At 42.9% G+C, this 19,484-nt stretch overlaps 1 protein-coding gene across 3 annotated transcripts in view; it reads left to right on the forward strand.

Annotated features, from left to right (window-relative positions):
* Positions 1 to 19,484, forward strand: part of TRIM36 (tripartite motif containing 36) — a 75,085-nt gene that overhangs the window by 19,454 nt on the left and 36,147 nt on the right. The window contains exon 1 of one of the 3 annotated variants that reach the window (XM_063454098.1): positions 6,651 to 6,891. The exons of the other annotated variants lie outside the window; for them this stretch is intronic. Coding sequence (XP_063310168.1) covers positions 6,850 to 6,891 — 42 coding nt within the window. The 5' untranslated portion in view covers positions 6,651 to 6,849. Of the gene's footprint in view, positions 1 to 6,650; positions 6,892 to 19,484 lie in introns of those variants that run through there. 3 annotated transcript variants of the gene reach the window in all.

A 19,484-nucleotide genomic window follows, 5' to 3' on the forward strand; every position in this document is an offset into this window, starting at 1 on the left:
CATCCATGAGTTAAACTGAAAACCAAAATATTTAATCTTTGTGACACTTAAATAGAATTTGCATAATCATTTGGAACAGGGTGTATAGTGTTCATCGGAACGTTGGATCGAGCGGCTCAGGATTGTGGAGAGTTGTCCTCGTTTTAGTATGAGCTCCTGGTATACCCCTTCGTCCAGCGTGCATTTGTGCCTAGACTCCAGGCCCGCTATGTCCCTGCCTGAGGTCTATGGTAGCCTGTGCCGATTACCTTTTGCATGTGGAGCATACGGCGATGAAGTGCGGTGGATCACTGCCTTGTGGGCCTCCCAGCACATTGGGGGGTGGTATCTCCCGTTTCATTGGTGGTGAAGTAGTCTTGAAGTGTTTTCCCTGCTGTTTCAACCAATTGTGTGTCTGAAAGGATTAGTTTGTTCAGGTGCCCTGAAGTTTGATGGGATCGGAACAGGGGTGAGCTGAGTCGCAGGCGGAGGGGACTATGATCTGACCATGTTAATAGCAGAACTTCCGACTCCAAGAGGAGCGTCAGATTACCCTATGGCATTAGGAAATAATCTAATCTTGTGTAAGTGGCATGGGTCGAGGAGTAAAAAGTGTAGTCCCGTGCCGATGGGTTAAGCGCTCTACAGCAGTCCGTGAGCTGGTCGTGGTGGATGAGGCGGATGGTCTTGGCGTGTCTGTCTGGGTTTGGTCGCGTCCGGGATGTTGAGTCTTATTCAGAGTGCAGTGCCAAATTCAGGTCTCCTTCTATTACTAGGATGCCCTCAGAAAATGTCGTCAGGGCGTTGAGGGTGGTACGGAGGAAGTGGTATTGTTTCAAATTCGGGGCATAAATATTAGCGATGGTGTAGGTCTGATGCTGGATAGTGCTCTTTGTGAAAAGATATCTACCTTGTTTACAGTGGAGAGTGGATAGTTCTGTATAGGGAATCCGCCTTGAGAACAGGTTCCCCACCCTCTGGGTGTGGTTCAATGGGTTGTTGCCGAAGTATCCCAAAGGGTAGTTGCGGTTTCTCAGTTGCAGGGGTGCAGTATAACCCCTGGCCAACGCCTGGAGGAAAGTTATGTCCCTATATATGGGGTTCGCTATGTCCTATCACTCACGGGGGGTGGGTAGTCCCAGAGTGCCCAGAGTTATCTAGGTGTGAAGGCGGGAGAGATTCCGTATGCGCGCTCTCCGCTCTCTGGAGAAAGTATGTGAGAGTACTTCCCCTGTATGGCCTATGTAGGCGCGTGAAGTCGCTGCACCTGCCCGCAGCGGCATGGGTGTATGTAGTTCATAGTAAGAAGTCGCTCTCTACGTACTGTCGATGTCCGTGTGTACGGGGCTTCCCCTCACAGTCAGAATGATGGCTCAAGTCAGAAGGGACGTGTTCCGTGTGTGGGCCGTCGTGATGGGGCTACCGGGGTCAATGTGATAAGCATCTAATTGTGTTTCTCGCATTAGGTGAAGGAGAATCGCGTTATTGGCTGGCTTGTTACCATGAGGCATGTCTTGGCGGTAGCTGGTGGGGTCCCTGTCTTTCCTCCACACCCGCGGCCTCTGAGTTTGACTTCCAACCTTTCTGTGTGGGGGTTTGTCGCCTCACCACTCCCTGGCACGCGTATCTTCAGGTCTAGGTCAAGTGAGGTGACGTGGCGCCCAGTGAGTTTTGGGGGTCTAGTGTGTGCGTGCTTGTAGTGACATGGTCGGTGACCTGGGGACACGGATATACTGCAGGTGTTGCAGAGGGGGTACTATGCCGTATTATTTCACTCAGAAGTGTTTTCACTAAACAGTTTAAATGATATGCTTTCCTGAAGAACTGTGGGTTCAAAGATTTTTTGAATGAGTGGAGACTGGGTGAAAGTCTTATGGAGAAGGGAAGGGACTTCCACAGAAAAGGTGCAGCTCTATATTTCAAATAATCCTATGAGGTTAGTTAGACTCTGAATCTTTGCTAATGCGTGCGTTATGGCACCTCTTTTTATTTGTTTAGATCTAAAAGTTGAAAATTAATGCAATAAATAATATTTATATACTATATTGGCGTTGCTCATTCTGCTATACGGTATAATCCTATACCTTAATAAGCCTAACTTACTGAACTTTTTTCATTTTTACGTCCGTCATTTTGTATTTACATCCACCCATGGATCTGATCATAAGCCTGGTTGGTTTCATGAACATAAGACCTCACTAGTAGACCTTGCTATGGTATTCTAGGGATGTATGAGCACGGTTGAAAAAACATTCTTCATTTTGTTTCAATTTGTTTATTTTTTAAATTTTGGTTTGTCTATTTCGTATGAAAATATACATTTTTCTAAATTCGGAATTCAGAATGAATGAAGTTATTGGTCACAAAGTACCAATTTTGAAAGTTATCTTAATTTTGACCTTTCAGCAATTTAGCAAAGCCCCTTTTCTCGGTTTTATTTCAGCTGTTTAGTAGATAACTCCCAAACTTGCATTTTTTTTTTTAAATTTGTTTTAAATTTGTTCATTTTTATTTTCGGTTTCCCGCTGATTCAGAAGCTTTCGAATTAACATTTTTGAATGAAACTCATTTGGGAACAAAACTAATTGGACATATTTATAAAATACTTGGGTGTTCTCAGCAGGGTTAAACTTGCCAGTTAAAATTCCAACATATCTTGAGTTTCTTTTTGAATATTTTCTTTATATACATACATTATATATATATATATATACACACACACACACAGCATTTTAATTTTTTTTTTTTTTAAACAAGGCATTAACATTTTATGAGGACTTGCTGTCACGGGAGTACAGTAATATGCTTGGATGAATAATGTGTTTTGCTCCGTGAAGTCTGTTCCCACTCCTTTTTTTTTTCCTCTCTCTAAATGATGTAGGACAGAGCCTGACCAGAGAAGGACAAGAGCTAATCTAGCATTTTGTTTCCTTCTGTTGGGAGACCGGTTGTGGCTTTTCATAATGATCACTTGAATATCAGGTTGTGATATAGGTGGATAGATTAAGTGCACCATGAGGTAATATTTTTTGATTTTGTATTTATAGATTGCATTAGTGGGAGTAGAGAAACAAAAAAGTGAATGTGTAGAACGGTATAGATATGACTATTGATAAATATGTCAGTCAATTCAGTCAATACATACAGTTGGTTAGAAGGATGAAAATTGTAAATAGGAGTGAACAAAATTTTTTAGTTGTGATCATATGTAATGATTCCAAGCAAGTGCTGTTTTTTTCTGTGAGCATAATGTCAGCAATAAGTTCATGTATGTCCCCAAAAAGAGAAATAGAAGTGATGCAACCAAAAATTCTAATAAACATACTTTGCTGTCAACGTGTAGGCCTGATGTATGAATTTTTCAACATATAAATTGTTTTGTTTATAAGCTTGCTTAAATATGTTTAGTATATATTTATAGTTTTAAAAATTATTTACGTGCACCAAACTTTAATTACTGCTGAAAAAACCTACCGGTAAATATTTTTTGTTACCATTCCGCATTGCATAGTTTTGTTCACATGGACAAATGTGAGATGTCACTGCTTCTTCTAGAATACATATTCCTTTATAGCAAACTAAAAAAAACATAAAATAAAGCATGATCTGTAATTGTCAGGTTTGATTTGTTTAAACAGAGGGCTGACTTTATGACAAGGTAGCCTGTTGCTTCCAACAGCTTCATTCCTATTTTCATTGTGTCTGACTGAACATGATTCTATTCAGTGAGCGGTTTCTCACATCGGTTACCAATGGGAAAAATCTTCTCTGAATAGAATTGTAGACAGATGCATTCTCTTTCCTCCACTCTGACTTATTACTTTCCCACCATCGATTGCTGAACATTCCCGTTCTTTATTGCCCTCCTAGAACATAGAAAACGAAAAATATTACTTTCAACTATGTAAATTGTGTTCTATAGCAAAATGTCAGTATCATTCAAACAGGGAGATAATTTAATCAGGTTACAAATGAATGAGCAAACAATCTGTGCTCTAACACACCCAGCAAAGGTAAACAGACAGTCTGTAATCCAGTCATAACAAGATACATAATAATCAGACTCAAAGGGCCTCTCTATAGAAGCAAACTAAGTAAGGAAACATAACCAGATGGCTGCAGGTGAGGCTGGCATTAGTGACAAACAGGTTTTGTTTCCCCCCCCCCCCCCCTTACCATACAGATTTCTAAATCCTAATCTGTAATGCTCTCAGAGGGTATGAGGAATATTTCAAAAGGAGAAACCACTCAACATACAAATTAAGGTGTAATAAAGAAATAATAAAAAAAGTGATACAATGCAAGTAGCGCATGTGCAACTCAACATTACACAATTTTTAGGGACAGGACACTGGCTAGATCAATGTTCCCCTACGAGGGGGCGCAGAATGCACAACAAAGACAAAGCATGTAAATGAGAAAAACAAACATTTACCTGCTTTTTTCTGCTTGCAGAATGAGACAGCTGTCTCATTCAAAGGGAAATCTTTTGAATGATTCACTTGTCTTAAAGTCATGCATGTCCCTTTAACCCCTTAAGGACACATGACGTGTGTGACACGTCATGATTCCCTTTTATTCCAGAAGTTTGGTCCTTAAGGGGTTAAAGGGACACTTTCATCTTATTGAATTGGTTATAGTATGACACACGATGCATGTGTTGTCCTATGGTGTTTACATTTTAGGTTTTTAATACAGCTTTGGCATTATTACAATATCCGCCACAGTGGACATCCCTTCCCCAGTGCATACCCCCACAATTGAACACTTAAAGCGGCACTGTCAGGCCGAATTCTGTTTTTTTTTGTTTTTTTTTTAACCCCCCCCTCCCGCCTCCACTACATCCAATTGACCCCTTAGTCACCTCCAAATGCCCCTAAGCCCCCCAGATTACCTTTTTATTAATCTGTATTTTCTGCCCCGATCTATATTCAGGGCGCCACCATCTTTGTGTGGGTAGGTGAAGTCCCTGTGGGACACGTCATCTGCCCACACTAGATAGCGCTGAGATTCCTGCACATGCCCAGTGAAACATGACCCCCATAATAGCATACAGAGGCTGCTAACTGCTTACTAGACATGCCCCTACTCGCGGTATAGCAAGTAGGGGCATAATTTACTAATACTAAGTAATCTTTACTTAGTATTAGTAAATGTGGCTGAAAGACCAATTTAGGACTTTCAGCCTTTTAGTAGATAGCTCCCCAATTCCGTGGGAATTAGGGAGTTATCTACTAAGCGGCTGCAAGATGCAGCCACAGCTCGAATAGGATCGGAGTTTTATTCAGTCGAATGAAATTGCGATCCGAACAAAGTGCCGAATTGCGTTCTAAAACAAACAAACATACTGTTCTCATTCAGTTAGAACGCAATTCGGCAGTTTAGTCTAAAATGACAGGAAGCATTGTGGGAACAGGGAGGAAAGGTAAGAATTATGGGAAAATTGCTCTGACCAGCGGAAATGAAGCACACTTTGCTCCTCCGCTGGTCACGCGGAGGAATCCTCCATAAGAGTCCCTACTTTGTCTTATGATTTTAAAGAAAACTATAGCAGACAGGAAGAAAAGAAGAACAGATCCTGAGAGAGGGGGAGAAGAGGAATAGATTGAGGAAAGGTAAGTTCGGCATGACAGTGCCGCTTTAAATAATACATCCCCTACTGTGGCACCCCTCCCAGTAAATCCCCACAGATTCCTCACCTGGTATGTATCCCTCACAGCAACATTCATCCACCAGTGCATCCCTCATACAGTGTACAATTCCACAACCACATACCTATTGCAATATATACCCCCCTCATCCAGAAGTTACACTCCTCCCTAAAAGGGCATTCCTCTCACAGTGACATATATACCTATCCCCACATTGTACATCCACCATTGGTACCTTCTGCGATCTCCTACTCCAGGGGTTCCCAGCCCAGTCCTCAAGTACCACCTACCAGTCCCGGATTTAGGGATTATCCTATTGTTTGACTAAAGTGTTTTTGTTATCCCTCAAAAACATCTTAGACACAATTGAGTAATCCTTAAAGGGACACTATAGTCATCCAGACCACTTCAGCTCAATGAAATGGTCTGGGTGCCAGGTCCCTGAGGTTTTAACCCTTCAGATGCAAACATAGCAGTTTCAGAGAATTTGGGGTTAAGCCCGCCTCTAGTGGCTGTCTTCTGGACAGCCACTAGAGGCGCATCTGCGACGCTGTTGGCACATTTCCCCCCATCGCGCAGAGCGTCCATAGGAAAGAATTGAGAAATGCTTTCCTATGGACACTTTGCGCGCACGGCACTTGCTGCGCATGCTCATTCGGCTCTGCTTTTAACCCCTTCAGAGCCACAGGAGGGGGACCCTGAGGGTGGGAAATCCTTGCCCTACTCCATGCTGGACCTTTCTACAACCCCAAGCCCCCCAACTGGTCCTCCGTGCCACTCAATGTCCCCATGCTACCCACACACCCCAGCCCTGTTCCGGTCTGATGTCTATAATTCCAGCACACTCTGCCCCGCACGCTCTCACTGCAGCTGCTTCCATTCATACACACCCGGAGTCGGGAAGAATGCGTAAAACCCCGCCCCTTCAGACATAGCCCGTGCGCGTGCAGTCTGCCACGCCCCCACCACGAGGCAATAACGCCGCCTCTCCGCCGCTGTCCGCCAATAGCGTCACGGATCCTCATTGTTTCGTTGCGCTGCTCAGCGGCCCGCCCTCTGTCTGGACACGCCCTCTCCGCCTGGAGTAACTGTAGTCAGCACTCCGGAGACAGGCAGTGAGCGAGCGAGCGAGCTCCGTGTTAGCGCTTTCCATCCCCGGCCCCCGATACTGACCCACTCCGTGCATGGTGACCGATATCCCCTTACCCACACACTGACCATGGAGGGAACCCGAGCCGGCGGCGAGGCGGGGGATAGCCCGGTGAGTGCTGCCTATTGTTATAATCATTGTCTGTGGGGCGCTAACAGGATCCGCAGCGCAGTACAAAGGGCTCGCCTCACACACTGCGGGGATTAGTTAAGGCTGGCCTCTGTGGGGCTGTTACCTCCAGTCTGTCACACTGGCCGGGCTGGCTGTGCTCCATGGGAGTCCATTAGTCCATCATTGCTGTGACAGTGCGTAGACTGGCTTTATATGATTATAATACCTAGACTGTGTATTATAACCTGTGTGTATTATAACTGTATTATATAACCTGGTCCTCCCAGCACTGTTTATCTCCTCTATTACAGTGGTTTCAGCCAATGTAAGCTGCATTGTTGGCTATAACTCTGACATCCATATGTAGTAATTAAACTCCCCCAATGCTCTGTATTGGGAGCATGCTGTCACAGGGCTGCTATGGGTTCACTGTGCTGTAACCTGTAATAATAATTATTTTACCATTAACAGGTACTTTTTGGTCCTGTGTATCACAAACTTTTTTTTTTTAATACTAGTCTAACACATGTATTGGAATATCTTTTGTGCATGAAAAACATCATTAATTTACACAGTATATATTACTATGTGTTTTGAAAGATGCTAACCAACAAGGTGTTTTTATTTGTTGCCATGTCTTTATCTGCTTTATGATTGTAAGTTTATCTGTTGTAGGAGTGGCCATTTGCACTACAGCATCAGGCTAACTGCAGCACTTTCATGGGCGGCTCCTGCTGCTGGATACTTGCTGCATCCCTTGTGTGAGCTTTATGGGCTGATTGATTGTGGCCAGTCTTAACTTACAAGCTTATATTTCAGTCTATTGTCCAGATCATGTTTACAGGTAGAATAGAGCAATATTTCATTTCCTTAAATTCCGACATAATGTCTTACCTGTAACCTGAATACGTTTACCAGATTGATAAAAAAAAAAAAAAATGTTGTTGGTGAACAAACTGGTAATTGGAATTTGGATTTAAGTGGCTGTACTCTTCAATACTGCGTGTGAGCATCTCATTTTAAAATCTATAATAGTGGGTTCTGTTCTACTTTATTTGCTAACATTTTACTTTATTATTTGCATACTGTTGTAGTTCTGCCCAACAATGCAAGTGGACCTTTCTGACATTAAGGAGCAGCTGTAACTTCCATGATTTGTAGTGTTTTCTTATACTTGCATTTAACAAATATAAGGCGTGAATAAAGCAAAATGTAGAAATCCACACCCTTGGAACTTGACAGTCAGCATAGAGAAAGCATCCATATAAGAGGAGATATTAAATGTGTGCTTCTCTTCTTCATGTGCAATGGCTTCTTTGTATAGACTGAATTATGTTGTACGGTAATTTGCTAAATCTTTAACCCCTTAAGGACACATGACGTGTGTGACACGTCATGATTCCCTTTTATTCCAAAAGTTTGGTCCTTAAGGGGTTAAAGGAACACTTTAACACAAGCAGCGCCAACAATGATGAACACCAGAGAGCTACAAAGCAACTATTAAAGGACCACTATAGGCACCAAGGCCACTTCAGCTTAATGAAGTGGTCTGGGTGCCAGGTCCAGCTAGGTTTAACCCCTTCCACCCCCTAGAGCCCGGCGGGAGGGGGACCCTGAGGGTAGGGGCACCCTCAGGGCACTATAGTGCCAGGAAAACAAGTATGTTTTCCTGGCACTATAGTGGTGCTTTAATGTCAGAGAGCTGGAAGCAAGGCCTTGGCTGCGAGCGATAAGCTGATGGTCTTAGCCAATGAGCTAGTCCTGAATTGCAGGACTTGGCTCGCATGAGCTAATGGAAGCTCTTGTGTGCAAGGTTTTATTTTTTATCTGGCGTTAGTGGAGGCGGGGTGTTGTGCCTGGCGGACTCAAGGTAGAAAGTCAGATTGTTCAAAAAGGGAGGGAGCCAGGATACTTCTTGCACCATCAACGCTATACCAAGCTGTTGTACTTGGGGTTCTTGGAGTGTACCTTTAAAACAAATTTAAAAGTAATTTGTGAAAATAAGGTCAAAAAGACACTAAAGTCACTAGAACTACCACTTAATGTAGTGATTCTGGTGTCTACCCCCTGTAGCTGCTGGCATTTTAATGTAAACACTTTTACATTTCTGCCTAGAGACAGTTGCAGGTGCAGTCACTCAGATGACCACTAGAGGTGCTTGTGAGCACTGACGTTCGTTGCCTCCTCACAGAGCTTGGTGACGCTGAATGTTCCTCATAGAGATGCATTGATTAAATGCATCTCGATAAGGAGATGCTGGTTGACGCAGCGTTTGGTTTTTCCACGCATATGCAATAGCCTCCCAATCCTTTCCTATGGGAAATCATTGGATTGGCTGAGATCATCAGTATTGATGATCTCATCCAAGGTGGCGATGCATGGGCGGGGCCAGCTGCGACAAGACCCGAGTGATGCTGGAAAAAGTTGAGTAACTTTTTGCAAGGTGACTTGACACTTAAATGGTGTTTTCACACCTATAGTGTTAGGAATACCAATTTGTATTCATGACCCCATAGGGTTCCTTTTTTAATATTTTTTTTTTTACATCTTGTTCAATAGTGTACGTTCCAGAGATGTGACAGTCCACCTTTAAGACATGTGAAAAGTTAATTGTAATGTTTTAGGACGGTTTAATCTATTAGTAATGCAGGTGGCAAATGGATTTTTGTGTCCTGGTTACCAGAATATGCATTGTGTAAATTAAACTAAGACACTTGCAGTCAGTAACCAACAAAGTAGGGGTGCAGTGTTTAGGATATGGATACCAGGGAAGGACTGCTTTAATATTGTCTTATAGTTGGCATGACAGAGATGAACATGCAGCTTTGTTAGAACTTATCTGCTGAAAATTTATATAAAGGTTGCATGACTCTGCAAATGTTTATCACTGGGAGCTTGCAAAATTGTGGATCTTTTTTTAATTAAGGAAATCAGTTAATTTGTGGTAGATTAAGTACTACTGTTTATAGAACAGAATTTGTAGGCTATTAAAACACAATCTGCGTATCACACCTGCTACAGCGACAAAATCATTTGCATAGTTGTTAGTATGTTCTTGTGGACAGAGCTAACCCACATTGCACTTCTATTAGCAAAGTATTTAAAAAAAAAAAAATTGTCTTTTATGTTACTTTATTAATAATGCAATTGGATTTGGAATGACATAAAGGTGGTGATACTCAAGAATTTACCTCGATCAGGAAGAAGTCCTCTTGTAGCTTACACCCTTTGAGTATCCCAGTGAGCAGCTGGTATTTTAAGGGGGAACTATCACTACTCTGGGCTTTTAGTATTCTGTTTACGTAACCCTATATTTAAAGGGACACTATAGTCACCAGAACAACTACAGCTTATTTAATTTGTTCTGGTGTGTAGAATCATTACCTTCAGGATTTTTGCTGTAAACACTGTTTTTTCAGAGAAAAAGCTGTTTACATTACAGCCTAGTGATAACTTCACTGGCCACTCCGCAGATGGCTGTTAGAGATCCTTCCTGGGTCATGGGTGCCTAAAATGCATCCAAACATTCAGCGTCTCCTCCCTCTGCATGCAGACACTGAACTTTCCTCATTGAGATTCATTGATTCAATTCATCTCTATGAGGAGATGCTGATTGGCCAGGGCTGTGTTTGAATTGTGCTGGCTCTGCCCCTGATCTGCCTCTTTGTCAGTCTTAGCCAATCCTATGGAGAAGCATTGTGATCGGATCAGGCTACCACTTCTGACGATGTCAGCAGACTGCTTGTTTTTCTGAGTTTAACAGCATGCAGAGTTACAGCTTCTTGCTTGAATACAGTAAGATGTTGCTATATTTATGGAGGCATGAGGGGCCCAGGGGGGCTAGATGGTGTTTTTTTTGTTTTTGTTTTTTTTTATTAAGCAGTTTTCAAGTTTACAGTGAACATCATTTGTACAAGTTTGTATGCCGTTTCAATGATTACAAAAGGAAAAGTTTTGGTTATATGGTATCATATATACGTGACACATGTGTCCACTCTAAACAGATTTTTTAAATTAGAACTAGGATTGGTGGGGGGGGGGGGTGAGGGAAACGTGGGGGGGTTGGCGGGGTAGAGAGCCTAAGCTTAGGTTATCCAGTAACTGTCTTAGTCAAAAACGGTCCTATCTTGAGCTTTTTAAAGCTATAGAGGGGGTTTTCTATGTTTTAGAAATATTTTTGTATCACGGTGTATTTTGCTTATCCGGAGGGAAGATATTTTGCAACCATTAGTCTCATTACAGGTAGAGAGTGAGTAATGGCTATGATGGTGAACTCGGCTGTCGAGACTTCGCACCATGTTCTGCGGTAGGGCAAGGGAGGGGGGGGGGGGGGGGGGAGTCTCTGTTTTCAAAGGTCTCCCAGATTTGCCAGGCTTGTTTCCAGAAAGTTGCCGTGGTGGGAGAAGCTGTTCTGCTCGCCAGCTCGTATTGTCGGGTTGTGTATGAGTTGTTGACATTGGGACATGGTTGGTGCTTCCACTTTTACCTGGTTGTTTTTGTGAGTTTGGGTGGGTAGTTGTGGAGCAGTAGGCAATCCGGGGTTTGAGGTATGTGAACGCCTGTGCTGTCTTGGATCAACCTGGTCAACGCTGCCCAGTAGGGAAGTATTGTCGGGCATGTCCACCATATGTAGATCATTGATCCAACTGCGGAGGTGCATCTCCAACATTTGTCTTAGGCTTCGGGATATATACGTTTGAGGCGTGTGGGTACTAAGTACCATCTGTATAAAATCTTCCCGGATAATTCGGTATGGTTGTCGCTAAATGTGAGGCTTTTGGGAGTGAGGAAGATCTTCCTCCACGTTACCTCAGACAGTTTGTCCCAGGTCTCTTTCCCAAGCAACAACAAAGGGGTATCTGAGTGTGAGATTATGCTGCAGTATGTTGGAATACAGCGTTGAGAAGGTTTTACGTGTTGATGTCAAATTGAGTATGGTTTTCTCGAAGCTCGTCAGCTGAAGTTCACTTACAGTGTTACTTTTTGCACCTTGATGTTTTGTTAACCATGATTGGATTTGTCTGTGTGAAAAATAGGCTATGGTTGGGAGGCTGTAGCGGTTCTGTGCTTCTTGGAACATTAGCAGGTGAGTGTCTTGGTACAGCTGATGTATGTAGTGTATTCCATGTCGTTCCCAGATTTTATAGTTAAAGTTCGGGATCATGGAGGTTAGGGCGAATATTGGCATCGCTCTGGAATGTGGGGCTTGTGAGCAGCAAATATGTTTAGTTTTGTCCCACACGTGTAGTGTCACCTCTGTGGTTGGCAGTATGTTGGCATTCTTAGGTCTGCCGTGTTTGGGTGACCAAATTAGAGGTATAAGGGCGTGTGGGTGTACCGCGTCATTTTCTAGTGTTACCCATTGTGGTGGTGATCTCTGAGTATGAATTGGTACATGCTATTGAGGATAGCAGCTTGGTAGGGTGCATTCATCCCACCTTCGGGCGGTTTTTGAATGTTGGGTGCATTCATCCCACCTTCGGGCGGTTTTTGATAGAGGATATGTGCTTTCACCCTTGGTATCTTGTAGTCCCAAGTGAATCGGTTGAGTAGTCTTTGTGCTTCCTTAAAATATGCATTCGGAAGGTGGATGGGCAGCGTTCGGAATAAGTATTGGAATTTGGGGATTATGATCATTTTTATGGCAGCTAATCTGCCAGTCCATGACAGGTATTTTTTGTACCAGCTTGTTAATGTGGCTCTAGTTTCTTTCAGGAGTTTCTGGTAGTTGGCTTTGTAGAGGCCTGGGTGGTGAGTGTTCGGCTCAGTCCTAAAAAAGTGAGATGATCTGATTTTCACTCAAAGCCATATCTATTTTGTAGGGGTATTAATTGGCGTTGCTGCATGTTGATGCCTAAGGCTTGTGTCTTGGCCATATTGAGCTATTGTGTCTACTATATTCCTGTAAGAGTTGTAGGAATGTAGGGATAGAGCTGTGGGGGTTCGTGAGTGTGAGCAGAATATCATCACAAATAACGTGAGTTTATACTCAGCCGATCCGACCTGAACGCCATGGATATCTGGATTTTGTCTAATAAGGGTTGTGAGGGGTTCCAGGGCTAGAACGTATAACAGCGGGGAAAGGGGGCAGCCCTGTCTTGAGCCATTAGAGATATTAAATGGAATGGATGTGAATCCCCCTCCCGCTACTTTGGCTATTGGGTTGCTATACAGGGCCTGGACTACCGAGATAAATGTATCCGGGAATCCATATTTCCTCAGGACCGCGAGGAGGAATGGCCAGTGCAACCGATCAAATGCTTTTTCGGCGTTCAGTGAGAGGAATACACTGTGCTCACCCCTCCTCAGTGACTGCATTAAGTTTAGTACTTTGCGTGTACCGTCTCCCCTTGATAAACCGTACTTGATCTTGGTGTATGAGTGTCGGAAGAATATTGGATAGTCTATTCGCATACATTTTTGCAAATATTTTTATGTCCGTGTTTAATAGCGAGATAGGGCGTAAGTTTTGCCCTTTATTGGGGATTTTTACGGGTTTGGGGAGGGTCGTGATGTGCGCCATAAGCATATCTTCAGGCATGGTACCCTGTTTGGTCATTGTAGCGCAAGTTTCAAGGAGTTGTGGTGCTAGGGTGTGTGCGTACGTTTTATAATAAATATTTGAGAAGCCGTCTGGGCCTTGCGATTTTCCCGAGGGAAGCGATAGTATCGTTTGAGTGATCTCTTGTTCTGATATAGGTGCTTTTAAGGTGTCAGCGTAGTTTTGAGGAATGGGTGGTAGGGAAATTTTTGCTAAGAGAGACTGTATCTCAGTTGTGGTGGGTTGATGTGTATGCGTGTCAGAGTTTAGGTTGTACAATGTAGTGTAGTATTTGGCTAGTTCATCGACTATATCTTGCAGGTTGTATGATTTTTTTTTCCCCTCTGCGGTTAAGATATATGGAATTTTGCTTTGCCCATATTTGAGCCGTAGTTGTGCTGCAAGTAGCTTGCCTGTTTTGTTGTTGTGGTGGTAGTTACGGGTTTTGAGTTTTTGCTTCATATGTGTCGTTTTAGACATAGCCATTGTGTTTAATTGGTCAGTGAGATTCCCGATTTTCTCTAAGAGGGTTTTAGTGGGTTGTATGCAGTGTTGGGCTGTGGTGTCCCTGAGGGGTCTTAGCAATGCTGTGTGTTTTTTTTGTGTTTGCTTTTTAAGGTATGAAGCTCAGCTTAAAAAAAGGCCCCGCATGACGTATTTGTGAGCCTGCCATATCATTAGGGGGAAGTGTCTTCGGTGTTATTTGTAGAAAAATATGCTGTGAGCTCTGTTTGGATGGTGTTGCGGAAGGTGTCATCTCTCAGCAGAGATTCATTCATCCGCCAAGGAGCATACCCTCTAGTTGCAAATTGAGTCGATATGGTCATGATGTTGGGTGCATGATCTGACCAGAGAATGTCTCCTTTTTCGCTTTGTAGCACTCTCTTGAGGAGGGGTCCTGTGGTGAGGATATGATCTATCCTCGAGTGCGTCTTGTGGACTGAAGAGTAGTGAGAATAGTGACGGTCTGTTGGGTGTAGGGCCCTCCATGTGTCATAGAGATTAAACTGCAGTATCAGCTTTAAGGCCTGGCAATTTGGTTTAAGTTGTTGGCGGCGGGAGTTAGAGGTGAGCAGGGATGTGTCTTAATGTGTGGTCTAATATATGGTTTAGATCCCCGCATATCATTGTATGCTCAGTTCTAATGTGTTCGGTTTTGGAGAGAACTTTGTGGAGAAAGTTCCTTTGCTGGGTGTTAGGGCTGTATATGTTCACTATGGTATATGTGATGTCGTTAATCGTGCATAATACTATGAGGAACCTTCCTTGACTATCCGTAATTAGTTTAAGTAATTCAAAGGAAAGGGATTTGTGGATGAGTAGAGAGACGCCTCTGGCTTTAGAGGTATGTGAAGCGTGGAATTGTGTGGGGTAGTCACTGAGGCCAAATTTGGGGATGCGATGTTTTACAAAATGTCTCTTGTATACATACTAAATCTGCGGAGGCCCGCTTGAGGTCTTCTAATAATTTGCGGCGCTTGTGTGGGGTGTTAAGACTCCTTGCATTTTGAGAGTAAATTTTCATATTGGGAGGTGCTTGCACAGGGGATAGCGTTTTCATAGCTATTGGTATGGGCTTTGGAGGTCAAGCTTCCCACCGAGGGATGGATGTGGTGGTGTAGTCAGATCTGCGGGGTTAGAAAAGATGTGTTGAATGTTGAATGTTCGCTAATGCATTCATTGTGACATTTTAAATGCTTGTTCTTTGTGTTTTGACATTGTTAAACATGGCATATTTTCAAGATGGAATATGATGCAGAGGTTTTATTGATATTAAACAAACATTCCAAGCACCATAACATGCATGCTGTAGTGGTTATGGTGCCAGGATTGCCCGGGCTTCCTCTCAAAGAATCAAATCTTCTCTTTAAGAATCATTTAGCATCATCTTTCTGTTTGTGATGATGAAAAGACTTGCAGAGGACATGCCTCATGTGGTTGTCTGACAGCTACTGGAGGCATGTTTTAGGCAAAATGTATACATTACTCCTCACAATCTGCATCATTTTACATTGCCAATCAAAAGGGGAATCCTCTTTGCACCAAAATAATTACATTAAAATGCTTTTGATGCTTGAAATACTGGTTTTGGATTTAGTTACACTTTCTGTGGTGGTCTACCCCTCTCATCCCCCTCCCAACAAAAAGACTTGAGTGGTGGACAGGGATGGTACAGAGGGGCGTGACGCCATTGGCTGCATGGTGTGTGCTGGCATCAGACACTAATTTTACACAGAATTTATAGTAGCCAGCCTGGAACCTTGTTCAGAACTAGCTAATGACGCTGCCATAGATGGAGTTAGACCTCCTCTGGCAGATATGGTGTTAATCCAGTGGTTTCCAAACCAGTCCTCGAGGCACGCCTACGAGTCCAGGATTTAGATGTTACCCAGTTGTTTCAAGGTGGGGTTTGTTATTTTTATTTTTTTATATTTCTTCTAAAAATGCCTTTGACACAACCGGTTAATCCCTAAATCCTGGACTGGTCACCGTGCCTTGAGGACTGGTTTGGAAACTGTTAATCTCTATATGTGCAGTGTTTATAGCGACATGCTGCACATACAGAGTTCAGTGATTTTCAAGTGGTCATGGTGCTTGGAGTAATCCTTTTATTGTGCTTTCTAGTACAGTGGATTAAGGCATCTGGATTAATCTGTCAAATGTGAGTGAAGTAGACACATTTTGGTGAACCTTCAAGCCTCCCATGCGTCCTCTGAATCTGTTGGTTAACGTTTAGGGAATGGCTGCCCATTGTTTGCAACATAGAACAGCGTGATATTGCTAAATAGGAGCTAACTGGGCATTGTGGTTGTATGTAGACTTTTAAAACTGTTTTAGTATATGTGCACTCCTACACTTGTCAACTTATTTAGTTGACAAACCTTCACAGTGCTGAGAAGAGGAAACAGAATATTGTCTGACGTAGCCACATGCAAATTGCTGTGTGTATTGTTGTAGTTTTCTGTAGTTAGGGCCTGCTTGGCCTTACAGGAAAACGGTAACGTTTTAAATTTGCATGCTATGGTGGACACGTGAGGCAGTGCTCTTATTACACGATCCATTTAGTAGAATTTCTCAAACATACTAGGTTTTTGTCACAACTTGTGACTACTTAGTTGCCTTTAGTTCGACTACTCTGGCCTTAAACTTGAAATTCTCTTTGAAATCACTTTCAATGCTCACTTTAGTGAATAACCCTGATAGACTTGACTTTTTAATAATGGTAATTTAAATAAATAATATGCATTACATTTTAGTTAATGTGACCAGAATCCATCTGATGGTACTTTATGTAGTGGTAAACATACATAAAGTGTATTTTTTAATGAGGTAGATGAGCATTATTACCAGTTGCACACTAGAGGCCCGTCGAACACCATCTCCAAATAAAGAGCTACTCACAGCTTCTATGTCATAATTGCAACCAATTCTGGGGAGTAAATCTGGAAACCAGCTCTAGCTAAAACCATGTATTGAAGTCCTATAGAATGTAAGCTCGATTGAGCAGGGTCCTCTTCAACCTATTGTTCCTGTAAGTTTATTTGTAATTGTCCTATTTATAGTTAAATCCCCTCTCATAATATTGTAAAGCGCTAGGGAATCTGTTGGCGCTATATAAATGGCAATAATAATAAAAGTAACCACAAAAACCACGCTCCCTTCTGGTGAAGGAATAAACCACACTCCTCTAATTCTCAGTGCTACACATGGTACAAGACATGGTCTCTATTTTAAAGGGACCTTCTTTGCGTGAAATACAACATTTAATGTGGTGAATTTGATGTATGGATGCTGTCCCTTTTTCTCTGGAAATGTGAAACACTTGTGTGTGAAATAGCAATGTTTATATTTTGCTTAGGACACTTTTCTAGTGCCTGTAAGACAGACATCCCTTTGCAGCCCTTCCACTTAAAAGGTTTATCTCACCACCATGACCACTTCAGGGGTTAATAGTCAGTATAAAAACTTAAAAAGGTTCTTGAAACACTGCACATACAGATATATTTACACATGTTTGCTATGGGCTAGTTGCACCCCCAGCACAGGTGACATTGGCAACCTGAAACATAGTACTCTACTGAGTTGCCAATGTCAATTCTGTGATTTAAATAAATCTGTCATCAAGACGCACCGCACTCTGACAACAGATGTGCAAGCAGAGCACTTGCAAAAGTAAACTCTCCCCACCCACTCTGTGTGAATCCTTGGAATACATTAAGATAACATGACAATATTAATTTCTCCAAATTCTTAAATGTTATTCATATTAAATAGTTTAATATATGAATAGTTTGTGTGAGGAAAACCCTGTTTCTCCTGAACAAGATGATATATTCTAAGCGTGGGTGCACTTAAAATGAAAGAGGTTAAAAAATGGTTGGGGGGCGGGGCCACACCGCCGAGCCGAACGGTCGCACACCAGAACAGCTCCTGCAGTTTCTACTGGTTTTGGCCCTGAAAAACGCACAAGACCGGCACTTACTTGACGACTGGCAGCTGTGACCGAGCTGAAGACACCCTGGACCTGAGGAGAAGCTTGCTGCACAGTTTTAGTCCCTCAGAGGGGTGCTCACCGTCATCCAAGATGGAGAGCGCCTGGGCGGTGAGCGGGACGGACGGCCGCTGCCCTGCTATCCTGCCTACCAGCTGTCGACCAGAGGCACGAAGTTAGGCAGGTGTGGCCCCGTTTCCCCCCCCTCTGGACCGGTGGGGGTGATCCCGGTCCCCACCCCGTGGCCCCCTGTGAATGCAATACCACCAGCACTCCATTCCGCAGAAGGGTTAAACTAGAGCACGGAGGCCGCACACAAGATGGCGGAGACCACGTGCCGAGCCACTTATACTAGAGGGAAGCTCCCCCACTCACTTGACTCCGCACCAACGATATACCAGCGTGAACTAAACATGAACTGGCAGCTACCTGCTACGACCACACTAAAAGCACAAAGCCCGGTCCCAGGACGAGCCAAAACTGGCAGAGCAGCCAAAGACACAGCATGCCAACTTAAGAGCAGGGATCTGCTAACAGACAACACTACACTAACATGCTTCAACCTACAACCCTCGGCAAGGAACACTGTACCAACATGCTGGCCTCATCTGCCGTACTTCCCAAACCCAAACGTAAGGGGCAAAAAAAAAAAGAAACCGGAGCGGACTGCCTGCGTCGGCGGAGATAAAACATCGGATTACCCCATCTACTAAGCTCCGCATCCTGCATGCGACGGAAAAGACACAAGTCCACAGCAGGGGGTCTACCACTTCGACACTTACCTGGCAAGAATTCACTACGGAGAATTTCAAGCTGTCATCCCTCCTTGATCCCTCACTGAGAAGGGTCACACGGTACACGGACACTGACTGTCATCTTGCGGGCATGGGGGGTGGCGGGGGGGTAAAAAAGCTTGCAAAACACTCTTATCTGAAATTCTCTCATAATCTTATTATTCAGCTACCTAATAACCAAACTAAGTAACATGATGGTCCCCTCGGGAACAAGCATCTACCTTAACACCCTTAGACAAGCGTCTGCTACACTCTTATATAACATAACCTGTAGATAAGCCTGATTGCTCTTTCATATACACGTTAAGATTAGCATCATACTGTTGTCTACTCTTATATAATATAAAAAATGTGCACAGTCTATCCATGCCATATGATTGTCTATCTATGCTTATGAAAACTCTGGCATTTGCTGTTGTGGCATTGCTAGTATAGAATGTACCTTGTCTAAAAAATGCACAACAAAATAAAGAATTAAAAAAAAAAAATGGTTGAACAAATTACAGGTTTATAAAATTACCTCTGTCTTTAAGGGGTTAATAAAACAATTAAACAAATAATCCTAGACATAAGGTCTAAAACAGTCTACAGCTATAAATCAGGAAGATGTGTAAGATGAAAGATAAAAACTGCACAAAAATAGGCAATAAGTAAATTTGTGTAAAAAAATAAATAAAAAAAAAAATAAAAAAAATGAATTGAATAAAAGGATGATTTGGAAAATGAATTCAAGTGCACATCTAGAATCCAGCGATCTAGACGAATG

The sequence above is a fragment of the Pelobates fuscus genome, chromosome 5 (assembly GCF_036172605.1).
Source record: "Pelobates fuscus isolate aPelFus1 chromosome 5, aPelFus1.pri, whole genome shotgun sequence".
Taxonomy (NCBI): Eukaryota; Metazoa; Chordata; class Amphibia; order Anura; family Pelobatidae; genus Pelobates; species Pelobates fuscus.